General features: G+C 36.5%; 1 protein-coding gene and 2 long non-coding RNA genes across 3 annotated transcripts; 2 read left to right on the forward strand and 1 right to left on the reverse strand.

Moving 5' to 3' along the window:
• Window positions 1-897: 897 nt before the first annotated feature.
• LOC103478793 (C-type lectin domain family 10 member A-like) lies at window positions 898-5,443 on the reverse strand. Its single transcript, XM_017308771.1, has 8 exons — window positions 5,362-5,443; window positions 5,192-5,284; window positions 3,942-4,082; window positions 3,572-3,734; window positions 3,398-3,471; window positions 2,651-2,790; window positions 2,236-2,336; window positions 898-1,063 (listed from the first exon to the last, which is right to left on the reverse strand). The coding sequence occupies exons 1-8, from the start codon at window positions 5,429-5,431 to the stop codon at window positions 898-900; spliced, it is 948 nt and encodes a 315-aa protein (XP_017164260.1). The 5' UTR covers window positions 5,432-5,443.
• Window positions 5,444-15,111: 9,668 nt separating this feature from the next.
• LOC103480494 (uncharacterized) lies at window positions 15,112-17,401 on the forward strand. Its single transcript, XR_001777312.1, has 3 exons — window positions 15,112-15,195; window positions 16,865-17,029; window positions 17,289-17,401. It is a non-coding gene; the product is annotated as an uncharacterized LOC103480494 (long non-coding RNA).
• A 6,010-nt stretch (window positions 17,402-23,411) lies between these two features.
• On the forward strand, window positions 23,412-25,284 carry LOC108166886 (uncharacterized). The gene is made up of 3 exons (XR_001777294.1): window positions 23,412-23,516; window positions 24,405-24,688; window positions 24,763-25,284. It is a non-coding gene; the product is annotated as an uncharacterized LOC108166886 (long non-coding RNA).
• Window positions 25,285-25,290: the final 6 nt, after the last annotated feature.

The following is a 25,290-nucleotide window of genomic DNA, read 5'->3' on the forward strand; positions in this document are numbered from 1 at the left end:
TGCTGAAGCAAGGAAACACCTAAAGGAAACACTGATATGTTGAATGTTATAGTGTTTAATAATAGACAACACAAAGCCAGCACCTTATCATACTTTCATCTTTCACAGTTTAAATGTGTTTCTTTGCCTATTACACTCTAAATCTATTATTCCAGATATAACAATTGAAGAAAATGATGTCCCTGTGAACATTAGCGAGAAATGGTTTAAATTAACTTTAATGCATAAATCCTCCTATGGATAAAACTATTACTGTTAGACTGTAGACCTGTCAACGCTGTTTCATTTTTGAGTCCAATTACCATGTATGTGGAAATAACACCTAACTGACTTCAGCAAATTTGCCAATGCAAAACTCACATATTCTATATATACGTGAAGCAAATTGTTCTGTTCAAAGTAAATTTCAAATCTTTGTTTCATCTGATAATTTTTTTACATGAGAGGGCTTGTTTGTCTGATTTCAGGCAGAACAACAACAAGAACCTAAATCATTTCCTTCCATCACTCACTGTGACACTGGTCGAACCCTTTTATCTCATTCTGCGTTCACAAACACTGAGCCTTTTAAAGTTGTATTTCCACTAAAAAGAAAACGTGGAGCACTACAAGTCAAAATTAAATCAGCAGAGAAGAATTAGGATTCAAGAAATTTTTATTTATACACATGATGAAAAGGAGCAGCGAGTGACTTATAGCAACTTAAACATTTCCTAATTTTATTTTAACCGAGTTAGCAAAGTAAGCAGAGTGAGAATATGTTTTCTGTTGGTGGAAGAGGAAAAAAACGCTTGTGTATGTTGATACAGTTCATTGTTTGCAATTTTGCAACGGGTGAGTTAAACACGGTGATGTTTGCTTGGTTACCGAAGAATAAAAATAAATCATTTTCAAAAATTATGGAGCAAACATTGTTGGTTTTTTTTCACAAATCCACCATCTGTTAGCATCACATGGAAGATCATTCCAAGGTGCACCGGCATACGATGTGATATGTGCACAGTCCTCATCACCCCATGTTGGGCCTCCATCAAAGTTATCAGGCTGATTGAAGCTCCAGGATCTGACAGAGTTGAGAAAGAGAGAACCATGGAACTTTTTTCCTTTTGCATCAGAATGTAACAGGCAGTCAGATGAACAAAACATTGAGACAAAAGCATTTAAAACTTTTCTTTTTAAAACAAAAATCAGTTCTACCAACTAAATAAACCTTGAAATTCTTTAAATTTCACATAAACTTCATCCCCACTTAGATCACACTCTTTAGTTTTTGAACATGAGCAGTTCATCATGAGAACATTAAAGAAAATGAAAGCTCTGATGTCTTTAGAGGCTCTTTCAAACTCCATAGAGGTCAAAGACAGTTCAACACTACCAACACTACCATTCAAATAACAAAAAATAATGGTTGGAGGCATCATGGTCCAATCTCAGGCATTGACCCGGGTTCTATATCGCTGCATTTTGAAATAATCAGTATGGGGAACCCCAGAAGAAAACATTTGGTAAAAACAATCTCTAACCTCACGTTTATGTTTCTAAATGCAGGAACATCAAGACTGCAGGATTGGAGGGTGATAATGTTTATGTTTTTTTTTTTTTACATTTTAATTATGTTTTAAGTGTTTTTGTATATGTAAGAGTGCTGTGTGAAAGACAAAAATAATTTTCCTGAAATTGTAATTTCCCTGTCTGTCTGTTGATCCGTCCGTCCATCTTAGACTGAAGTAACCTGTGCTGAAGCACCAAATAGTGAATGTCCTGTAGAAACTCCTTTTTGGAAAAAAAAATCTGAATCTCTTTAAAAATAAAAAAAAAAAGAAAGGAAAGTCTGTATTATCCTGATCATTATTATTGATGAGTGATTTGTTATGCCACTCAAATGTAATTCGACTGCATTGTGAAGCTTCAGAGTTTTTAAGATCTCTGACTGCAAATATCTGATTACGAGTCCGAATCAGTCCATCAATACTAAATAACTGATAGTTATTGGGGGTAAAATGTTTGATCAGATTGGTTAATAAACTTGACAATGACACTAAAAATAAAATTCAAAGGTTTTGAGGCTGCGACTTATTTCAATGAGATATTTAAATCCAAATATTAACTTCTTGTTAATATTTTACAATTTGACTTCACACAAATATCAAGTGTTTATGCAGAAACCATGTTACAAACTAAAGGAAACAACATCCAGAGTCACTGCTGGCGCTCAATGAAAAACTGGACCCTTACGTGAAATTCATAGCGGTTCCATCAACCCACAGCCAGGATCCCTCAGTTTCTCTGTCGCTCAAACCAATCCAAGCCTCCTTSTTGAATTCAGAAAGAAAATTCTGTAAAATGTCGACATAAAAAGGTTTCTTTTAGTTTTGATAATCAATTTAGTTTAGAGAAACACGTCTTAGATTCCTCACTCCATTACCTTATTCCAAATATTGTCCCACTGATCACCTAACAAATTATTGCTAAATATTAATTTAAATGTTTTAGATGAAACTTCTCGTCAGTGAAAAATCTAGTTGAGTCTTTTATCTTTACATAAAACTATACAGAGACTATAAAACAACATGCCTGCTGACTGTATTAAACAAGTATGTTTAATATGCTACTTAATCAGTAGCATAAAATAAAAATAAACTCTCATCACCTGCTCCTCAGCATTATTTATCACCACCAGATCTCCTCCTTTTCTTATGCAGTTCGCTCTGCCTTCRTCCCAGGAACCTTCACCAGAGATTTGGTAACAAGAACAATTGAACTTCAACCAACTGTCAGGACACGTTGCGTCTGGAAGAGAATCAATTTATATGAAGATCAGTTTTAAATTTTTCTGCAAAATGTTCAGACTGTTTATGTTAGGGCCACAAATAATAATCCAATCATGAATGTGTTAAAGAGCAGGAATTGAAGAGCAGGCAGCGCAGAGCAAAAGAAAAATAGCTTTGCCAAATTGTGGCATAAAAATTTTATTGTACTAATACTATGTTTTTGTCGGTACAATGTACTAGAAATAATCTTATTATAAAATACATATTGCTCACATTACAATATAACTTCTTTTCCTGCCAGCACAGTATAAATATTGGACAGACTTAATCATTTACTGTGCAAACGTCAATAACAGTGACAGTGATAATAAACGTTAGAACAGTGTTTTATTTTAATGTAAAACATTTCAGATTTGCAAATGCCACAAATTCCTACATATATAGGAGTGAACATGCCAGATAATTTGGACCAATTTTGTCTTGACTTGACTTGACATCTTTATCAAAGAAAACTAAAGACTTACTTTCAAACAAATGACAAAGCCGCAGCAACTCTTTAGTCATTTCAACAAGCTTAGCGTTCAGCAGGTCTTTGTCTTTGAACAGGAAAGAAAGTTTTTCCTCACTTTCTTGACGACACGCAGTCAGATTGACTAAGAGTGCAGGGAGATCATTTTCTTCTGTCAAAAAACACAGAGTCAGTTGGAATACAAAGGGCTTGAAAGTTGAAACACACAAAAAAATTTACCCTATCAATATTCTTTTTTCTTAAATTTAAAAGAGCGTATGGTGTTTAGGGCTTACTCTGCAGAGACAATCCTTCATCACCGCTTTCCTCTTCAAGCCGGACGTTCAGCTCGTCTCTTTGTTTGGTTAAGTTGAAAAGTGATTCATTGCAGGCGAGGAGACGATCAGTCAGATCATTCTGGAGTTCAACATTTGAATGACATTTGGAGTCATTATCTGAAAATAAATTTAAAAAGAAAGGCATGCGATAACAAAGATGGTATCATCACATTAAATGCAACATCTTCATATCTCTGAGCACACATAACAGTGACACTCTAAATAGTCTTTAAATTACACCCAAAATTAATAGCAAAAAAATCTCAATGAACAGGAATATTTGGTGTTTAAAGAAGAGCATTGATCTGAAGTAGCGACGCTCACTCTGTGCAGACAGAGCTCTGCTTAGTTCTGCAGATTTCTCACCAAGTATTTTATTCAGCTGGTTTATTTCTGAGATTTTGGAGGCATGGGATTTGTTCAAGGCCTGGAGATCCTCAGTCAGTCGCCGTTTGGCGTCGTTGTCTGTAATACATAAAGAAAATAGATTTTTATTGGGGGAAAGACGACAAAGACACAACAATGTCCTGACTGGACTCTGATTTGATTTTGTTTCAGGAAAGTTGTTCATCAAAACAATAAAACCCAAAAAACACTACATATATATCGGCTAATACTTTTCATAGCTGGCACAAATTTAGATTTAAAATGTACATAACTCAAAGAAGAGCATTTATGGTTGGACATTTTATGTGTATTTCCAAAAGATTATAAAAAAAACCTAAAAGAGGGATCACTGAATAATGTAATTTATTTCAAATAAAACTGGCATCGAAGAAGTTATTTATAATACACTTAGTGGTTACAACACATCAGACGGCACTTTGTATAACTCCTGATCAAATCTTTCYTCTGGTAAGTTCTTGACCTTGGAAAACCTCTTTGCCATCACCCTAATCTTAAGATCCCTCCAAAGATTCTATTATATATAATATTACATAGAAATATGTAAAAATTACTTTTAACCCTGTGTGCAAAGAGTAATATTAATCATAGACGTATTTGTACATATATAATTTTTATTTATGAATAGTTACTGTCTGCGTAAGCTTTCTTACTTATATTTCTAGAAACGTCCAAATATCAAAAATTAAACTTGCCATCATATGCTTAAATAATAATTGAAAATTGCCACCATCCTAAATTATGGTTTTTGCCAAAAGGGGATTTTTGCAAAAAAATTTTAAAAATTTGCTTTAGGCAAAACCTCCCTTGTGGCAAAGAAAGACTCGTATGACATTATTTTGAGAAATTGATTAAATATAATATTGGTGACAAATTTGATTTTGCATATCAAAAACTCAAAAATGTCCTCAGTCAGTTTTTTGGTAAACTATCTGGGACACCTTGAAAAGGTGCTGAAAAAAAACTGACAAAATGAAAAGTAAATAAAAATGAAATTAATTATTCTGTTGCCTTTTTCCCTGTTAGTTTGTGCTTTAAAAAACAAACAAGATATCTTTGCTGACTTCATGTGTTGAGAAAGAAGTAGAGTCTTTAACATTCATTAAATTAATAAATGCTTTAGTTTGATGCACAAGTTGTACTAGTTTTAGGTTTGTAAGCAGACTCACACTGAGCRTTGGCGACCAGCAGTCCGATGAGCAGGCAGATACTGAACACTCCAAAGAACAGAATGACACTCAGATGGAAACGACTCTCTGAACCTGAACAGAGGGAAGATTACAGCCAAGACACCAGACAACAGAAACATCACCAGGTTGTTGGTCTGAACTAAACTCACCTCTGCAGTTTCTTAAAGAAGCAGAGTTGGAAAGTCTGCTGTGTTGAACATGCATGTGCTTTTTCTCCATCGTGACCCGTTGGCTGTGCAGCACCAACAACTAATGTAACTTAAAGGATTGATTGCAAAGACTCTTACTGTGCATAAGACACACCCACAGCATAAGCAGCACCATTAGACAGGAATCGGCTGAACAGGTGGAGTTTTTTGGTTTGCGGTTTTATATGTTTTTCTTTATGTTTTTCTTTCTGCTGGTTTCTTAAAAAAAAAAACACATAAAAACTCAACATCCTGCTTTCTCCGAGGCTTGATAAGAGCGCCACAAATTAGCCATTTTGTGGTGCATTTCTGGCAAGTGAGAATATAAAGTGAACATTGTAATGATACTTGATAAAAAAAGACTTTTAAATGGAGTTTTAAGAAGGAAAACTAGTAATTCTTGGTTATTCTGGGAAATGTGCAGAAATCTTTTAGGTAAGGAGGTATTTTGTATTTTTAATGATGATTTTTATTCATGTATCTATAAAAGAAAAAAAAAACCCACTTCATTCATTTGGTTTTAATCAGTTTTTCATAAAAAGGTTAACCCCACATCGGAGTGAATTTACAATGTTTGCAAAAACATTATATTGGGCTGATTTTCACACATAGCGCTGTGAAATCGTTTATTCTCCGCAGATTTTTTCTGTCTTTTTATAGTATCAGTTTCATATGAGGGGTTTAGGACAAAAACTATGTTTTACTAAAGACTGATACACACAAAATATTAAAAATGCACATATATACTATTAAAATATCACACACACACACAAAGCATACAGACATACTATTCTGAATGATAGGTCAAAAATGTATGTGTGTGTGAACTAACACTAGGCTGAATGAACGAATGAACGAATGGGGATGAGACTTGTATTTGTCTATGTGAGTTTTCTCTGATACGTTCTTGACCTTGGAAGACCTCTTTGCCATTACCATAATCTTAAGATCCCTCCAAAGATCTTAAGTCTCTGGTATAAAACAAGTCGTGGACATGAAGTGACTTACTGTGTGCGCCGTGGCAGCGCGCCACATGCGCTGTTGCTTTACATTGAGTCAGGAATATCGGTGGTTGGGGAAATGACACAATCAAGTGTGGAATATGTGGATCTGGTGGATACTCTTGTTGTGGTAATGAACGACAAGGAGCTGCTCAAGTTGGCATCAGTTGTTTCTTTTATTCACCATCTGCATTTCACACAATGGGAATCGAGGTAAGGTCAGTCTCTGGTATAAAATAAGCTCCTCGTCAGTGATCCTCATGGCTTTCAGGATTGCCCATAAAACAGTAACCACAATAAAATCATTTAAAATTACAGTGATTGCGTAGTGGCGGGGCATAATTTGGAGATCAGATCGCGCATGTGTTGATACCACAGTGAAGTTAGCTTCAAGTTGGATATTGGAGCTCCACGGTGAAAGTGACGTTTAGCTCAAGGTTGGTCCGATTTATGAACACTAATTTCGGCCAGCCATTCTCTACCGCCCCCTCCTCAAGCGCTCGGAGGTTCACTTAGGACTCTAACACCGGAGTAAGTGGCGTTAGAGCCGGAGTAATCTGAAAATATCTTCTAGTTTAAAAGCAAAACCTGGAAATCTGAAACAGGGACAACCAACAGTGATGATTTTGAACATTATTGTTGCAACTTTTTCTAAAAAGAATTCCAGCAATTTCAGCCAATATCTCATGAAAGATGCACCACGCAACAAAGAATAACTAATTTATTGATGTTATTCTGTGCTGCAGGGTTGCAAACAAAAGTAACTTGAACCAACAGGAAACATTGTTGCTCGTCTGTCGGTTTATCTTTGCAATAATCTACCACAGACTTTTAACACTCTTATAGTAAGTGCTGTGAAAAAAAACACATTATCATAGACCTATAATTTCCAACTTCCCCTCCACTGTACATCAATCACCGCCTCCAGTTTCCTGCGTTCATCGAAAAACAGCATTGCCTCTACATATAACATCTTTTATACTGAGTAAGATGGATCGCCAGATCTCTCCCTTATGCAATTAATGTGGAAGACAGGTTGGATCGTATTACCATTATTTCTGGCAATGCAAATTGATTAAAAGATTCTGGGGTGCAATTTCTATAGAGCTGAACGATGTGTTTCATATAAAGATCAGCTGTGACCCAGGTCTGTTCCTTCTTGGTCTCCCTTCAAAATCAGTCACTCTGACACAATCACACTTCAAACTTTGTGACAAATTATTGCTTTTAGGTAGAAAATGCATTTTAACTAATTGGATTAAGGATAAACCACCAACTGTCCACAATGGTATTGAGAAATATTTAGGGTTCTCCCTCATGAAAGGATTAGTGCAGTTCTTAAGGGTAATGAGAAACATTTCATTGATATGTGGTCTCCTTTGCTTAACTATTCACCTAAAGAGTTGTCACAACTTGTGATGAGAGGTCAGAATCCTATAAATTGGAAGATCTCACCAGGTCTTGACTTTTGTATCACTATGCCTCTTTCTTTTTATTTCTTTTATCACCCACCCGCAAGGTATGATTGTGTTGATGTCAGGCTTTAAATATGTCTGCAAATGTTTGCTGACCATTGAAGACATGATTTGACGTGAATGTGACATTCCTTTTTTGTTTGATGTTTTTCCTTTTGTTGTTTTTTTTTTTGTTGTTGTTTCTCTTCCTCTTCACATACTCATGTAAGCTGATAAGCAGTACAGTGTGCAATTTTCAATTTTCTCTGCTTGTGAAGACACAAAACTACTAAAAATGTTAAAAGAAAAAAGAAAAACAGCATTTCCACTTATGGTAACTCTTGTCCTTCCATGGAAGTTTGCAGCATCCACATAAACATCAAAACACTTTTCAATACAGGTTGCTGCTTTGACACGACTACAGTGCTGCCAAAACATATGTATAAAACCCATAGGCGTAACTTCCTGAAGGGTTGGTGTGGACGTGTCCCCACCCACTCTTACATGAAGGGCACAGTCCCCACCAATATTTTCTGCACCTTTTTTTCTTTATGTGCCTTCATCTATGTAACTCAGCTCAAGTTGTAACACGTTGTATTCAAAGCATTAACAGACAGGTAATGTTTTTTTTAAATTCCTTTGTAAAACGTAAATAGCAAGTCCGCACAGAGGTCTAGTGGATTGGACATGAAGTGACTTACTGTGTGCGCTGTGGCAGCGCACCAGATGCGCCTTTGCTTTACATTGAGTCAGGAATATTGGTGGTTGGGAAAATGACACAATCAAGTGTTGCCTATGTTAACCTGGTGGCTTCCCTTGGTGTGGTAATGAACGACAAGGAGCTGCTCAATTTGGCATCAGTTGTTTCTCTTATTTACCATCTGAATTTCACACTATGGGAATCGAGGTAAGGTCAGTCTCTGGTATAAAATAAGCTCCTCGTCAGTGATCCTCATAGCTTTCAGGATTGCTCATAATACAATGACCACAATAAAATAATTTAAAATTACAGTGATGACATAGTGGATTTTGTTAACAGCTAAAGAACAACCAGTGAGTGTCTTTTTCAGAGAAAATAAAGCAGCAAATTAAAACGTTCTGAAAAACAAAATGCTGACATTTTATTTACTGGATGCCATTTTTATCTTTTACTTTATATAATCTCGCCTTTTAGAACAATGCAAAAGCATAAATGAACCGTATCTTTATATAAAACTGTTTATATTGGAGATGTGCCGATCAGGTTTTTTCCTGCCGATACCAATACCGATCACCCATGAGGGCCGATCACCAATACCGATCACCGATACCGATCACATAATAATTATTTTTTTTTAATCATAAACACTACCGGTTACATTATGTGGAAAAAGGAACCATAAATTCACCTTAATTTAGACAAAAACTTGTTTTTAATAACTTTTTCCAAGAAGAAAACTAAACAAAACAGGCATTGTGCAAATTGTACTGCTATCGGTAATACTATCTTTAACAGACTGATTACATATGAAGGCTCTGAAGAGGCTAAATAATGCAAAGAGCCAAAACAGCGAAAGTTTTAAATTTTTTAAGTTGGATGCTGCAGCTTTACGCAGAGGTTCGGTGTGAGAGTCACTACCAGGTGGAGCAGAAGCGGTGCTCCGTCTGTGAAATATTACTACCTGTAGCGCGTAGCAGCGGTTCAACAGCGAGAGCAGAACCAGCGTCTTACATCGCAGCTCGAAGACTTAAATAATTTTGCGGGTTATTTGTTTAGCTTTCTGACCGTCATGCTAATCCGGGTGAGTGTTTGTAGCTGTGCGCTGCTTTACCTGYTRTCTGATCCTCCATATGTCTTTTTTACTGCAGTGAGCCTCGATGTAGCCAAACTYCATCAAGTATGTCATTGTTTTTATGTCGTATTAGATTCGTCGTGTTGATGCATTTTGACGTGCTTCACCCCACATGCTTTAATTTTCCGCCGCAACAGCAAACTTCCACAATCACTCAGTGCGATATAGTTCTACACGACAACGCTTAGGATTTGTTGCTGCGCATTTGCGAAGTGTGAAGGAAAGAGGAGACCAGCTGCACAGGCAGGCTGCGAAATGAGATGCAGGTGATCGATTTGTGTGATCGGCAACAAGAGACCGTGATCGGCGATCACCGATCATACACTTTTTCACGGAAATCGGCCGATTATGATCGGTGGCCGATCGATCGGCACACCTCTAGTTTATATAAAACTCAGCCTTATGGGTTCCTCAGCAGACCCATAAGACCACGGGTCGAAACGGAATCCAACGCGATACTGGAAACACAAAAACAGTGGCGGCAGGAGATGAGACCACGGCGGTTGGAGTAATGGCCGACTGTCCAGAAACTGGGTCTGAAATCACAGCTGGTGGAGAAGCAGTGGCAGCATTTGGTGAGTTCTCGTTCAAAAACATGTTCAGATGTTCGGGGTCATCAATGTGAAAGTCAGCAGAAAAAGACGAAAAAGTATTTTAAGTCTTGCTTTATTCTTAATGTCTTACAAACCCAAAAATAAAATGGAGGACAACCGTTGGTGTCTTCTTCTCCCTCTCTCTCCCCTTCACAATAAAGGTCAACATTCTGGTGTGAATTTTATGTTTGTGTCTGCCACACTGTAACCCTTGTTAGGTCTGTTTATGACGGTGGATCAATATATTTTTCTTGAATCCATGATATCAAACTCCATGGTTTGTGCTCCAAACGTCATCATGGCTGAAGTTTTTATGTTGTTTTTTGACTAATGTTTTCATCCTTGCTGAGTGACGTTTTAGCACATTGACACTAACATGCTAACATAACGTGTGACGTCTCTTATCAACTTCAGTCAGCATCTTTAGAGTCTTTTGTTTTTATTCTGGGCTTGATTCACAATAATTCTACTAAAACATGTTCAAAAGAAACATTTACACTAAATTAATGTCAGACAATGAGGATGAAAGTATTATGTAAAATATTACAAGCAAGATTATTTCTAAAGCCTGTTAACAAGGAAGTTCAAAATGCTTTAGACCATAAAGACAGTAATCAATCACAAAATACCAAGAAACATATTTTGTGCATAATAATCCACATGTAGAACTAACTGGTGTCTTTTTATGTGATTTAATTTTCACTTTGCAAGCTTGTACTTAAACGTCACTGAGGAAGTGTTCCTATTATGTCAAAGTTTGACAGAGATCAGAGATCGCCATCTAATGGAGTCTGTAGTGACTGCACTAAGGAAATGACATGAAAACTGATGCATGGCTAGATGTGACTAGAGATGTCATACACGAATAAACAAGTGAAGCTAAAGAAAATCACCACTTTATGCAAAAAAAAACATTCTGCCTGTATCAGTTGGTGTTTTAATACATTTAAATATTAAGTAATTTATTCATGTTGAGTATTATCCTGTTTTTTTTTAAGATGAAGAACATTCTTGTTCAAGAAGTAAAACTTAAAAATATGTTGATATGCAGACAATTAACTCTTACTCCATCTAACCCAGGCTGTATTTTTGCTTAAAGTTATGCTCACTCTCAAGCAATGTACTGTGTTTGCGAAACACATAATGTATATCACCCAAAATCCTTACTTAAAACTTTATACTCTAAAAAGAAAAAAAAACTGTGGTGAACATAATTTTAAGTGGTAAATTAAAAACCAACTTTTAAAAATTATAATAACTATAAATGAAATTATGTGACTGTTGCATGCAAACATTGGGTGATCGGAAACTCCTAAAAATGTTCCTGCTTTTTAAGATTGAAGGATAAATGAATATCTTACCCTGTTTGCAGTTTCTTTGAGTTATTTAATATGTATGCTCACCATCCCAAACCATCTCTCTGCCTCTACCAGAAGCTGTTTGGCTTTGACAGAGAGGATTAGGCAAGTTTTTCATAGGGTCAATCAACACACCCAACTCTGTAGCACAACGTGTATTTTTCTTACAAACGTGGCACCATTGAAAGAGAAACATGCAAGGTTTCCCATGGTATATTTATTGATGAGAAGCAATGGCATAACAGAGAAAATTAAGCACCAAACACAAATGTTCTTACATTTTGTGTTAAGTTCATATCAACTCACAAAATAGCAAATCTTTCAATGGATAGGGTCCAGCTAACAGTAAAAACTGAACTGAAAATGTTTTACCAAAGGCTTCATGTCCTACATAAATGTTATTTTATGTTGGTATTTTGCTTTACAGCTTTAACTTTGTTGTAAAATAAGAATGTTCTGGTAAACCCACGATTAACAACATTACTTACTCACAGTTAAAATTAAACAATATGGGGGCCCTTTAGCTCCCTGTTATGTGCTGCGGGGACATTATTATTTTTGACTATTTCTTTTCCTTGTTTTCTTATAGACTTTAGTTGAATGACCTTTTGTTAATCTATTTTGGAGTTTGGATAATTCCTTTTTGCTCATGTAATTATGTTAATTTGTGGCGCTGTTGGTCCGCCTATAAATAGGCTGGCTTTCGGCATGTTGAGGACCCCCGCCATCTTCCTTCCTGAGCTCCGCCTTTTCCACTCGCTTCCGCTCGCTCCACTCGCGCGGTGCGCGCACGTCTAGTCGCTGTGGGCCGCAGCTGACTTAACAGCCTGCAATGTGGTATTTCTGTTAGCTTTTGTTTGCTTTTCTTGTGATTTTGGCCTGGTGGGACCGGTTGTCCTGTTTTCGATCTTTCTTTTTATTAGATTCTTTTTTGATTTAGTCTGGTACCAGTAGGGGCTTCGACGGCCCTGTATAGGGTTGGCCCCCTGCTGTACCGTTTTGTTCTGTTTGATCGGCTCACCAGGTCCAACTTTCTGTTAATACTTTTGGGGTTTTGTTTTTCTTTACTTTTTGGAACACGGGATCTGAGGGCCTTAACGCTATTTTCTTCACAGAAAATCAGAAGAAGCTGACTTAAGAAAATCAAAGTGAAGAGAATTTATAAATAAAACATTTTGTTAAACCCTCATTTTTTTGTCTCGTGTCCTCAAATATGTTGTGCCCTTGGTGGACGTAACACTCCCACCAGGACAATTTAGCTGACCTTAATATTTCCTGTGCTTTATTTTGGTCATTATTGTTATAATTAGTGTTGATATGTGTGACAGGCATGGCTATTGGGCAGTTATAGAAATTCAGAACAAATTGCGTCCTGTATCGGTTCAATACGGGACATAACATTTAGCAGCCAAATACGGAACGATTCCGTATTTTACGGGATGCGTGGCAACCCTGACTGCAATCAAACTCTCTTGGACAGACCACTATTCATTCTTACGTTCAACATCAAAGCCTCTTTCATTTACTAGTGATCTCATTCCTATATTCTGTCATTCATTCTTATGTTTGATAGTATGTAAGAGTTTATAAGTTTTGGCCCTGGGGCATCTCATATCAGTGCTGTAGTTGATTTGCATTTGTATGGCTTTCAGGAACTTCTTTTAAATATGAAAGCCTCTCCTAGGCCGAAGGAGGATGGTGTGATAGGTCAGCACTGAGACACAAAGTACGTCAGCTATGTTAGCAGTTCCTACAGTTTCCCATTCTGACAAAAGACTGATAGCCCTCAGTCTCAAAGCTCATGGCAGCGCTACGTGTCAGTAACTGACGAAAATCCCCCTTTTCATGCAGTGTGTTATTTTTAATCAACACCATTTATCCCATCTTCATTTGTTTTCCTGTTTATTTTTGATAAATGTTTTTATCTTACTTGAATATTTTTTTCTTCCTGACATGAATAATGATTATGTGAGTTTTATTGAAAGGCTGATCAAAATTATCCTTGGTCATTTTGCTTGGCTAATGACCAAGGATGTCTATATGCTGAAAAAACAAATGCCTATTGTGATCTTACACAATTTTCTTGAAACTTAACATTTTTCCAGACACCCTGGGTATTCTTATTTTGTTATTATCTTGTTCTAATATTTTTATGTTTTTATTATTATGACTATGTACAATTTTATTATAAGTGATATATCAATCAGAAGAGAGGAAGTGAAGTGGCGAAATTTGATACATAAGTCGGTATTCTTATTTTATAGACGTTGTTTGACGTCTGTTTAATTTCCTTTTGCAAATATGCATGTTAGCAGTTTTAAGGCACATAGTGCAAGAAGAGCGTGAATCTGAAAGGTCAGATAAGGTAGGTGATAAGTTACCACAGAATGCAAGATAGGTTCATAGATGTCTATGCTTTAAGTTGGTTTTTTTCTATGTTACTGACTGAAGTTTTCCCCATGTTATTTCTTTTAAATATATTTGTGTGTGTAGATGTGTGTGTGTGTGAAGACAGGATGTGGTTTTCACTGAAGTGTATAAAGAATTATGTAAAGCTGCACTTCTTGGTCTTCTGCTCGTCTGTCTCCCAGYGACAGAGCATCAAACGCTTCAGGCCTTCAAAATAAAACATTTAAAGACAAAAGATCGATCTTTGTTATTTTATAACAGTTATTTAAGAATTTCCATTGCAAGCGCTGCATTTGCTCTCCTGACAAGCTTTTCTGTGGATTCTCTAAGTTCACCACCTGACAAGTTTCTCCACAAGTTCTTCTGTTGGGTCTCCAGGGTTCCTCTGAATATCTCCGGTTCCTTCACTGTAAGCCTCCAGGATTCCTCTGCTACTCCATCTTTCAAACCTCCAGTGCTGCCAGAATCGTGGTCATCTTCTACAGGTCATCTTCTACAACTTCTTCTAAAGCCCCTGCATGTCCAGTAGGTTATTTTGAGATCTCTTTGCTGCTTCTGAAGTCCATTTGAACTCTGTGTCTCCTGACAACCTTCTTTGCCACTTGGTCACCCAGCCAAACTCTGGACGACCGCCAGGTCACACATTTGAACTCTGGTCTTTATTTTTGTTGTTGTGTCTTGATTCAGCTCCCTTGTGTTTAGTCTCCTGTCCATCAGGTTACCCAACCTGTACTCTGCCAAATCTTTTCCTCATTTGCCTCTGATTAGCTCATCTGATTACTCTGTCAGTTTCACTTCTGCCTCRGTAGATAAAATGATTCAACCTGCAACTTTCTGATGAAAAACCAAGTTTCAGAGTTCATATAGTTCTGTTTTCACTGCAGATAAGACAGTCAAACCWATGGAGGAAATGTATCATAATGATGATTCAGTCTGCAACATTTCAGTTGTAAATGACAGAGGTAAGAATGACCTGAGAGAGAAAAACACAAATGTATTTTGCTAATATTATCCAGGAGAAATTAATTTTCTTAAAATAATTTGTCTTTAAGGTAGCAGCTCTAAGAAGAGGCTCTATGTGGTTATTATCTCTTTGGGGATCCTGAGTGTTGGCCTCATTACTGGACTCATCAGACTTGGTTTCCACAGTGAGTTTTGTTGCCATCTCTCACCTTGTCCTGCTTTATTTTTAAGGCACAAAACATGGCTTGAAATAAGCTTATTTAAAGAGAAGGAATAATTTCATAAATTAATAAAATCACAACAATACAGTGGCTTATGAAAGTATTCATGTCTCTTGAACTTTTCCATAGTTTACTATATTACATCCACAAAAATTAATATTTCATTGGAGTTTTATGTGAGACCAACACAATGTGGTATTACCATTATGAAGTARAAAGAAAATTATTTCTGATTCAAAACAATTTTTATATAAAAAAACTGAAAAGTGTGGCGTGCAAAACTATTCAGCGCCACTGGGACAATACTTTGTGGAATCAGCTTTTGCTGCAAGTCTTTTAGKATTTGTCTCTACCAGCTTTGGGGAGTTCAGAGTGATGTTCAGGGTTAGTTCTGCACCACACTCAGAGTTTTGCATTTTGGCAAAAGTTGAATTTCGGTCTCATCTGACCATCAAGCATTTGCTGTTCCCCAGTACAGCTTCTGGCAAACTGCAAACTGGACTTCTTACAGTTTTCTTTTAACAATGGTTTTCTTTTTGCCACTCTTCCATAAGGATCACATATGTACAGTGATGACTAGTAGCTGTCCTGTGGACAGATTCCCCAACCTGAGTTGTGGATCTCTGTATTTCACCAGAGTCACCATGGACCTGTTGGCTGCATCTCTGATCAGAGCTCTGCTTGTTCGGCCTGTAAGTTTAGGTGGACGTCCTTGTCTTGGTCGGGTTACAGTTCTTCTGTACTCTCTCCATTTCCAGATTGAACAGTGCTCTGCTCAAMGCTTGGGAAATCTTTTTATAGCCTAAACCTGCTTTAAACTTCTCCACAACTTTCTCCCTGACCTGTCCTGTGTGTTCCTTGGACTTCATGATGCCGTTTGCTCCCCAATATTCTCTTGACCTCTGAGGCGTCACAGAGCAGCTGGATTCGTACTGAGATCAGATCAGATACATGGACTCTGGTGGTTAGCAGTCATCAGGCAACTTCTGAAGGCAATTAGTTACACTCAGAGAAAAAGGGGGTTGAATACTTTTTTATTTGTTAAATGTTTGTTCGTTTTGATGAAGGGAGATACGTTGACTCAGAGAAATGTGCATTTGTCTTTAGATATTTTATTTAGAAAATTAGATTAAGTCTCAGAGATCAGCGTGTTTGAGAAAGATAAAGAAGTTAAACTTAACACGCAATTCTCCCTTCATATCTATTCAGTCATGTACACACTGCCTACCACCCAGCTCTCTCCTGTAGAGAGTTTCTCTGCATCTCTGGTTAATTAATATCTTTGTTCCTAAATCAAACTCGGTTCAAAGGAGTTTCGGTGGAAAGTAGAAAAACATTTCTAAAACCTTCATTATCAGTTTATTCTTCCCAGTAAATAAGCCAAAGTTTTATTTTCCAATACATAAGTCACTGTATTTCCTTGGAATTAAATGAAAGTTTTAGCAGATTATCTGATGATTCATTTTTTTCTGTAACAAAACCCTTTGAAAATGAGTGACTTGCTTATAAAATGTTTTATCATCAAAGTCCAGAGTGGTGAGTCTGTTGACCATTTTTTAAACAAGTAAACATTTTATCAGGCTTAAACAAACATGTTTTGCATTTCTGATATATTTTACCTTAATGATTTCAGCTCATGCATTATCCAGCTCGGCAGCAGGTCTCTCAAAAGACAATCTGACTGACCGTCTACAGACCAGTAATGACCAGCTTTCTGTCATGACTAAASAAAGAGACCAATTGAATGCAACACTCTTGGAATTGTCTAATGAAGTGACCAGGCTTCAGAGTTTGTCAAGTAAGTCCTCATGTGTTTGTAGGGACAGTATATTCATAGACTTAATATCCAATGCAGGCTTTGGTTTAAGTTGGTTTTAAAGGATCTACTTATAGTTCATATTTTAATGTCTAGTCAAATGACTGAAGCAAAATTACTCTGTAAAATCTAACTGATTTTGAAAACAATGTTTTCTTCTCACAATAACAAAAATAATTAGCAAAGTTTTTTCTTAAATTAAGCTAATTGCTTTTTGGATGTTTTAAAACCTGTCCTGCAGGATGGAGCGTGTTCAGAGGTTCTTGTTATCTCCTCTCTGAAACATCTGGYTCCTGGTATGAAGGCAGAGCGGACTGYAGGAAGAGAGGAGGAGATCTGGTGGTGATAGATGATGATGATGAACAGGTGACRTGATCTTTCAGTGAGAGATTATTAATGTATGTTTGCAAATCAGATTATTACTTTCCTATGTGCTTTAAYATAAAGATTGTACAACAAAATGTTTTCATAATGGCTCTAGCATTTGAATACAATCTAAAGTCATTTCCAATGTAGTTGCATATTTTAAATGTGTTACACATACAGCAGTAGCTCTGTCAGCAATTGCTGCTTTGAATTAGTTCATTTTTTTCTATTTTGCTTACTTTCCAAAACAATAATATCAAAGAGCAGAATTGAGAAACTCTTTTAATTTATGAAGAGACAAAGCTGCGTATACTCAGCTTGCCTTGTGTGAAAAATAGTCTTTAACGCTAAAAACTGGTTGTGCAATTTGCTGCAAATTAATTCAGCCACAATGTGTCATGTTTAGGTTTAGTTTTCTTAACACACTCTTAGAAACACACTGATAGCAGATAAAGGTTTTTTTGGTAAAACACAGAAGTGTGGAAATTGCTTGCTGGAGAGGGGATTTAAGATGCCAGAATAGTTAAAATTGTAAATTTTATTTTAAATAGGATTTTGATAATTTTTTTTAAAAAAGACATTGATTAAAATTAGATTTTTTTATTTGTCAGATGAATAATTTTTATGCTCTTTTTCTTATAGAAAATGTTTCTTTTCTTTGGCTTTTTATTGTAATATGTTGCAAGATAAAACACATAACTGCTGTACTGAAACTGTTAATATTTTTATATAATGTGACAAATTACCTTCCTTCCTGGAAGAAAGTCTCATTTGAGATGGTGTGACCCGTCCACTAGTTGTTCTCTCTCCTGACATTAACTTTTTACTTTCATGAACAATGAAAATAATCTTAAATCAATTATTCTATGTCTTTATGTATCTGCTCTGTCTCGTCAAACCTCCAGTAAGTCGTGGCAGATGGCCACTTGTGCTGATCCAGGTTCTGGTTCTGCTGGAGGTTTCTTCCTGTTAAAGGGGAGTTTTTCCTCTGGAATAAACAAACAACTTTTCTCCAAAATGCAAGAATTTATTCAACAAAAATATTTCAACCTTAAAATCCTTTAAAACAAAATCACTAAGTTAGAATCATTCACCCAAAATAAAGTAAAAATAAACTTTAGACCAATAAATTAATGCAATGATGTCACTGTTCAATGTGAATATTGAAACTAAATTTTGAAGTACCAGAGCATGGAGCTATCTTTGTATCAATAGCATATAATCATTTTACCTTTTCATTAAAGTAACAGATTAGTACTTTTTACAGGTTAGTGAGATGAGACCAAAGAAAAAATACCAGTAGAACAGACAACAAGGGTTACTTTGAAGTTACAATATCTTCTCTTTAAGAGAGGTTGGATTTAGACATGATGTCCAGTTCAATGTAGCCTGTAAGAGGGAAGGAAGTGAAGGAAGTGAAGGAAGTGAGCCACGAGGTCGTGTTTGTAATGTCACATGATCGCGCTTTGACACGTCGTCTTTTCCTCATCAGACTCAAAGTGGGTTAATGCAGTTAATTCTGGGATTAGAAGTTTTTTTTTATAACAGTCTGTTTGTTCCCACAGTTAACTCCTTCATGGCTGAATCCCAACATGGATGATATGAAATATTTAAACAAAAAAAATCCATAAGGGAGCAATTACATTTTAGCAGTGCTTTACATGAGCTGCTTTTAGTATGAAGGGTATTCTATGAATAAAAATGATTGATTGATTGATTGATTGATTGATTGATTGATTGATTGAATGATTGATTGATTGATTGATTGATTGATTGATTGATTGATTGATTGATTGATTGATTGATTGATYGATTGATTGATTGATTGATTGATTGATTGATTGATTGATAAGAGAGAATGTCTTGATCTTTCATCATAATCATAATGATAATATGCACACACTGTGTTGCGATTCAAGTCTAAAAGCAATATTTCTTTCTGTATTTTAACAGAAATTTGTTGCTACTCTTACTGGGTGGTCAACATGGATTGGTTTGAGTGATCGAGAAACGGAGGGAACCTGGAAGTGGGTTGATGGCACTCCTCTGAATTCTGAGTAAGTTTTTCCTGTTTTTAGATTAATCCTGACTGTGACCCAGAGGAGAGTAGCTTTACTTTACTTTGTACCAAGGCTGGTGTTTTATTCTTTATAAAAACATTTGTGTTCAAAATAATAACAGTCCAACATTAGAAATCCGATTTTGATAGAAACTTGTATTTAGTTTAGTTTTTCTACATAAGTTTCTAATCTGTAAAATGGAGTAACAGAAAACTGACAGACTCAACTGTAATGATATGCTTAATGTTGATGATCTGTAATTAATGTTTTAATTGAAATGTTTAAAATAATAATGTAGAGTTTAATTGGTCATGTAATTCATTCTGTGAAAAAGTAAAACAGCCAGGTCGTATTAATTAATTGCAGTTTTCTCTGAAAATAAAACTATATTGGCCTGATTAGATATTTAATAATAGAACAGAGAAATGTTATAGATTGAACTGATGAGTGACTGCAGTAAGGAAGGGCAGAAACATGGACAGAGACAATGACTGACTTTGTCAAACCAATTTCACAAGATGCTCAACATTCTTCATTTTATCACAACATTACAACTTTATTCTGGTAATAATATGACTTTATTCTCAAGTAACTACGACTTTAGTTTTGTAATATTATGACTTTACTGTAAGGGTTAAACTAATAATAAAACTAATAATATTTAGTTATTGGCAGTAATAACTCAGTTGATTCTCWCTCCAGGAAGGTTTCACAGCTAAACAGAAACATTAAGCCAAAATAAACTCCTTTGAATAGGAAAAAACAGAGAAATAATCAAGAAAATGGAAAATTCTGACATTTACTTACTTATTTTAGACACACTGAAGTTATTTTGAACACAACTTAGTTTCCCTTTCAAAAGTAAAGAAATAGAGTCCTTTAAATATGGGAAGTTGTTGTGCTAATGCAAACTATGGGAATCCTTTATTTATCTTCTCCAAAACCAACTACTGTATTTCCACTTGTAATGTAGAACATCAAAACTCATAAACTAACATTTCCTTTATGTTTGTTGTGAAAGATAATATGTGAAATAACTCTCTTGTTCACAGACTTAAAAAAATGTGGGAAGATTACCAGCCTGATAATGGTGGTAGAGACACTAGAAATGGAGAAGAGGATTGTGTACATATCTGGAAGAATCTCAAGAAATGGAATGATCTTAGATGTGACGCTTCTATGCAGTGGATCTGTGAAAAGTCTCCAGACTGTTGATGGGTAAATATTAGTTGTTGCTTTACAATTAAGGCTAAGTTTAAGGTTGATGTTTTGTACTCCACTGCAGATACCTGAAAAGGGTTTAGTATTATATTTTATAGATACAGAGCATTAGAACCATTTAGTGCTTTAAAAAAAAAACTGAAATGCTTCATTTGGGGATTAGATTTAATTGTAATTTATTTCACATAAAACCTTCTTAAATATGGATCTATAGCCTGTTGTTGCTGCCAATCTGCTGTCTGCTTCATTGTAAAGCCTGTTGAAATAAATCCTGTCATCTGTAACATCTATCAGTGTGTGGACGTCCACAAAAAGGCCTGATTTCTGTGACTGCACCAAGTGTTCACAATACTGAAAATACAACTACAATTCAAATGGTAGTGATAGAAGAGCAAATAAAGAAAAATAGGTGATCATGAGCAGAAAAAAGTCACAAGACACTTGTTTTAAAGAAATGCAGTTTGGAGAGGCTGTCCATAGTGATGATGGTGTTGGAAAGTGTTTTATTAATGACAGTGGCGCAAAAAGTGGGCATGCAGCGCATGCAACGCATAGGGGAGGGTGCGTCAAAAACCCCGTCTGGAGGGGGCGGCGCGCCGATGATGTTTTCCCATATACTTCAGCGCGCCTTACGCACCTTCACCTCGCGCACGTGACGAGGTAAATGTGGCAAGTTTTACTCTTCACGTATCGTCGTCTGGGGGGGAGGGGGTAGAGCAAGCGTATGTTTTCCACACTCCTTCAACCTTCCTGGGGAGGATAGGGGGGGCGATTTATGTTTTCGCATCCACCTGAACAATGTGTAGTTGTGCCACTGATTAATGACATTAACTTGAAAAGTTGGACCTGTATGATGTAATTCCTTGTGGCTTTTAAAAGCAATTAAATAATAAACTTGCAGATTCTGGAAGTGTTTTTTCTTTTTTTTTTGACATTTCAGATTCTCTAGCTCCCTTCCACCCTCCAAAACTATGCACTTTGGCTTTGTTGGCTCTATTTGACAGGAAAGCAGGATGTGAGAGAGAGGGAAGACGTGTGGCGAAGGCCATCAGGCCGGAACCCAAACCCACAAGAGCCAAGCTGATGACTAAAGCCTCCATGTTTGGGTCGCTCTTTACCAATCCACCACCACTGCATGCACTCTTTCTCGATCATAGATAGTTATAAGGAACAGAAATTGAGCTCAGAAATGCAAGTGTCTGTCTCACTTTGCATCTAAAATTAAGTAAATGTTTATATTAATTTTTGAAAATAATCACAAACTGTCTCATAGGTTTGTGAGAATCTTCTGCTGCAAACCAGATAATTTTGTCAGAATGTTTTCTTGGTTTTTAAATTGAACATGCATGTGTGGTGAAAGATGTGCTTTCCTGTGATAGATTTCTATCTAAAGAAGCTCAACCACTTACATCGAGTCACTGACTCTACAGTCATGTACTGTTTAGGTTCTTGATGGCTTTTTTATACCATAACTCTAGTTTTCAACATGATTGGTCATATTTTATACATTGATTGACACTTATCTATTGATGTCTCACACAGTAAACCTACAAATTATTAGCCCAAGCAGATTTAGATTTAAAATTATCTTAACTTAATGAAGAAGTGCACTTCTGCTTTGAGACATGCATCAATAAAATATATCTGAAAAAGATTTATGTACCGTAGATAATTATTTCAGATCTCCTAATGTCTTTGTTTTTGTTGTTTGTTACGCAGTTAAAGTTCCAGATCGTTCATATAAGCTGAAAACCTAAATTTTAACAAACAGAAAACATTGTTGCTTGACTGTCTCTCCTGTTGGTACTGAGGGAGGCATTAAGTTGTAGTTGCAGCAGTTCGCCACTAGAGGGAAAATTGAACACAGTATTTCTGACTCAAAAGGCCAACAGCTGCTGGTCAACGGAGTCGCTCACTGTCGCTCTTATCTGTGTGTTAACAGTTGTCAACAACAATGACAATAAAAACCGGTGAAACCACTGATCAAGATGCAACATCTACATGCGCTGTTTGGCAGTCGCCACCCCAAACGAGAGCCTTGCCACCCCTGTTGCCACCCCAGCTAGCGACAATGAATTCAATAAATAGTTATGGCAAATCGGAGCTTAAGCGCATGAAATTCTTTTTTCCGACAACATTGAATGCAACACAATGTAACCTGACACCCAATGCTAAGTAGCGGGAAGTGCGAGAGAAGGACAGAGCGCGAGGCAGCAGCATTGATAGGATGTATATGTTACTGGACTGGACATTGCGCCGTTTCTGTCCATTGAGTCAGGAATATTGGTGGTCAGGAAAATACTACAATCACGCAAAGAATCAGAACAGCGGACGCAATGTTTAGTAGTTTACCACAGATAATGGTTTCACAGATGAGGAAAACGTTTTAATTTAAAGAAAAGATTTAACAAGTGAGCAGTGGGCCAGTTATGCTAGCCTAACTGTTGCTAGCCTGCTATTGACTTTGATAACCTTAGCATGTGCTGCGCAGTTCGGTGTTTTTTGGTCCCGTTAGCAGAAAGTGATCAATTTTGCAAATAACCTATGTGCTAAATGTATAAGTTTGTGAAAAAACTGCTCTCAAAATTGTTCCTAAGCGTTTAAAAACATACTGTAATGTTAGACCTTTAACATTTTAATGATCTCTTCAGGAAATGTTATTTGTGTTCCAAATGTTGCCTCAAAGCAGATCAGCATCAACAGGTAAGRGCGTCTCATRGGTTCTCTGCTCTTCATCAGGCCTTTAGGTCCCAGAGCTCCTGCGTCTCCACCGTCGCTGAGCTGCCAGGGACTTACAAGGCTGCTGAAACCTGCTTGAACAGGTTCTGAAACTGTTGGAAAATAGATCTAATAATCTAGAATTGATGCTCTGTAAACTTTTAAAAAGACTTTATTTAAGACAGCTAATGCTCATCTACATTAAAACTTAATCTTTTCAAATTTGGATGTTAAATTCTTTTAACATATTTAAGGTTCTGAGTCCTTAATGAAATGTGCCATTGGAAAGAACAACTTGCTACAGAGGAATATTATTTCTTATTCTTTATGAAATGTTTATATGTCTCTGATAATATATGTTAATAGTATTTCCTAACCCTGGTCCTCAAAGCACACTGCCCTGCATGTTTTAGATGTTTCCCTGCTTTACTGTCTGTCTATTGAAATAACYTGCTGAAGCAAGGAAACACCTAAAGGAAACACTGATATGTTGAATGTTATAGTGTTTAATAATAGACAACACAAAGCCAGCACCTTATCATACTTTCATCTTTCACAGTTTAAATGTGTTTCTTTRCCTATTACACTCTAAATCTATTATTCCAGATATAACAATTGAAGAAAATGATGTCCCTGTGAACATTAGCGAGAAATGGTTTAAATTAACTTTAATGCATAAATCCTCCTATGGATAAAACTATTACTGTTAGACTGTAGACCTGTCAACGCTGTTTCATTTTTGAGTCCAATTACCATGTATGTGGAAATAACACCAAACTGACTTCAGCAAATTTGCCAATGCAAAACGCACATATTCTATATATACGTGAAGCAAATTGTYCTGTTCAAAGTAAATTTCAAATCTTTGTTTCATCTGATAATTTTCTRCTTTAGAGGGCTTGTGTATCTGATTTCRGGCAGAACAACAAGAACCCAAACGGTTGCTGTGCCACTGTTAAGATTCGGGTTAGTGTGAGTGCTCTTTCCTATAGAGAATCTTCGTGGGAGAGTTCTGACAGGTTGGCGCACYGGCAGCTGATTCCGAGTAATTGGCTGGTGGACTTTTAAGAAGCAGAGGAGCAATCACTCATCGCTCAATGGTCCCTCTTGTTGAACCTGACGAGCTGTTGGAATCAAACCAGGAACCAAGTCCGGASTTTGAGATCGCAAGACCGAACATCTTTGCCTGCCGCTCTCCTCCCCACTCCATCATTGATCTTCAGTACGTTCCCGGATCCTAGCCTTTCTCCTCTGCGCAACCACCGTCCGAGAGACCGTAAGCTTATCCCTCAAAACCAATCAAGATCTCTCAAACTCCGGTCCCTACTAATATCTCCCTTCTCCGAACAGAACCCGAGCTGACCTGCCTACCCGTTCTCTGGAGCACAATCTGATTTAATTTTTGGAAAGAACYTCCATTAAACTTTCACTGATCAATATTCTCTGGYTTTATGTGTGAACTTGCATGTGGGTCAAGGAACTCAAATCCAGCATGACAGCCTCTCTCTGCGTTCACAAAYACKGAGCCTTTTAAAAATATATTTCTACGAAATGTTAAAAGATAAAGATCCATAAACTGAAAACCAGCATGCACTGTTGATCTTCGGWAAATACTAAAAAGTCAGAATTAAATCATCTACAGAGAATATTCAAGAAATTTTATTTATACACATAATGAAAAGGAGCAGCGAGTGACTTATAGCAACTTAAACATTTCCTAATTTTAACTGAGCTAGCAAAGTAAGCAGAGTGAGAATATGTTTTCTGTTGGTGGAAGAGGAAAAAAACGCTTGTGTATGTTGATAGAGTTCATTGTTTGCAATTTTGTAACGGGTGAGTTAAACACGGTGATGTTTGCTTGGTTACCGAAGAATAAAA

This window comes from Poecilia reticulata, linkage group LG2 (genome assembly GCF_000633615.1).
Source record: "Poecilia reticulata strain Guanapo linkage group LG2, Guppy_female_1.0+MT, whole genome shotgun sequence".
Classification (NCBI taxonomy): Eukaryota; Metazoa; Chordata; class Actinopteri; order Cyprinodontiformes; family Poeciliidae; genus Poecilia; species Poecilia reticulata.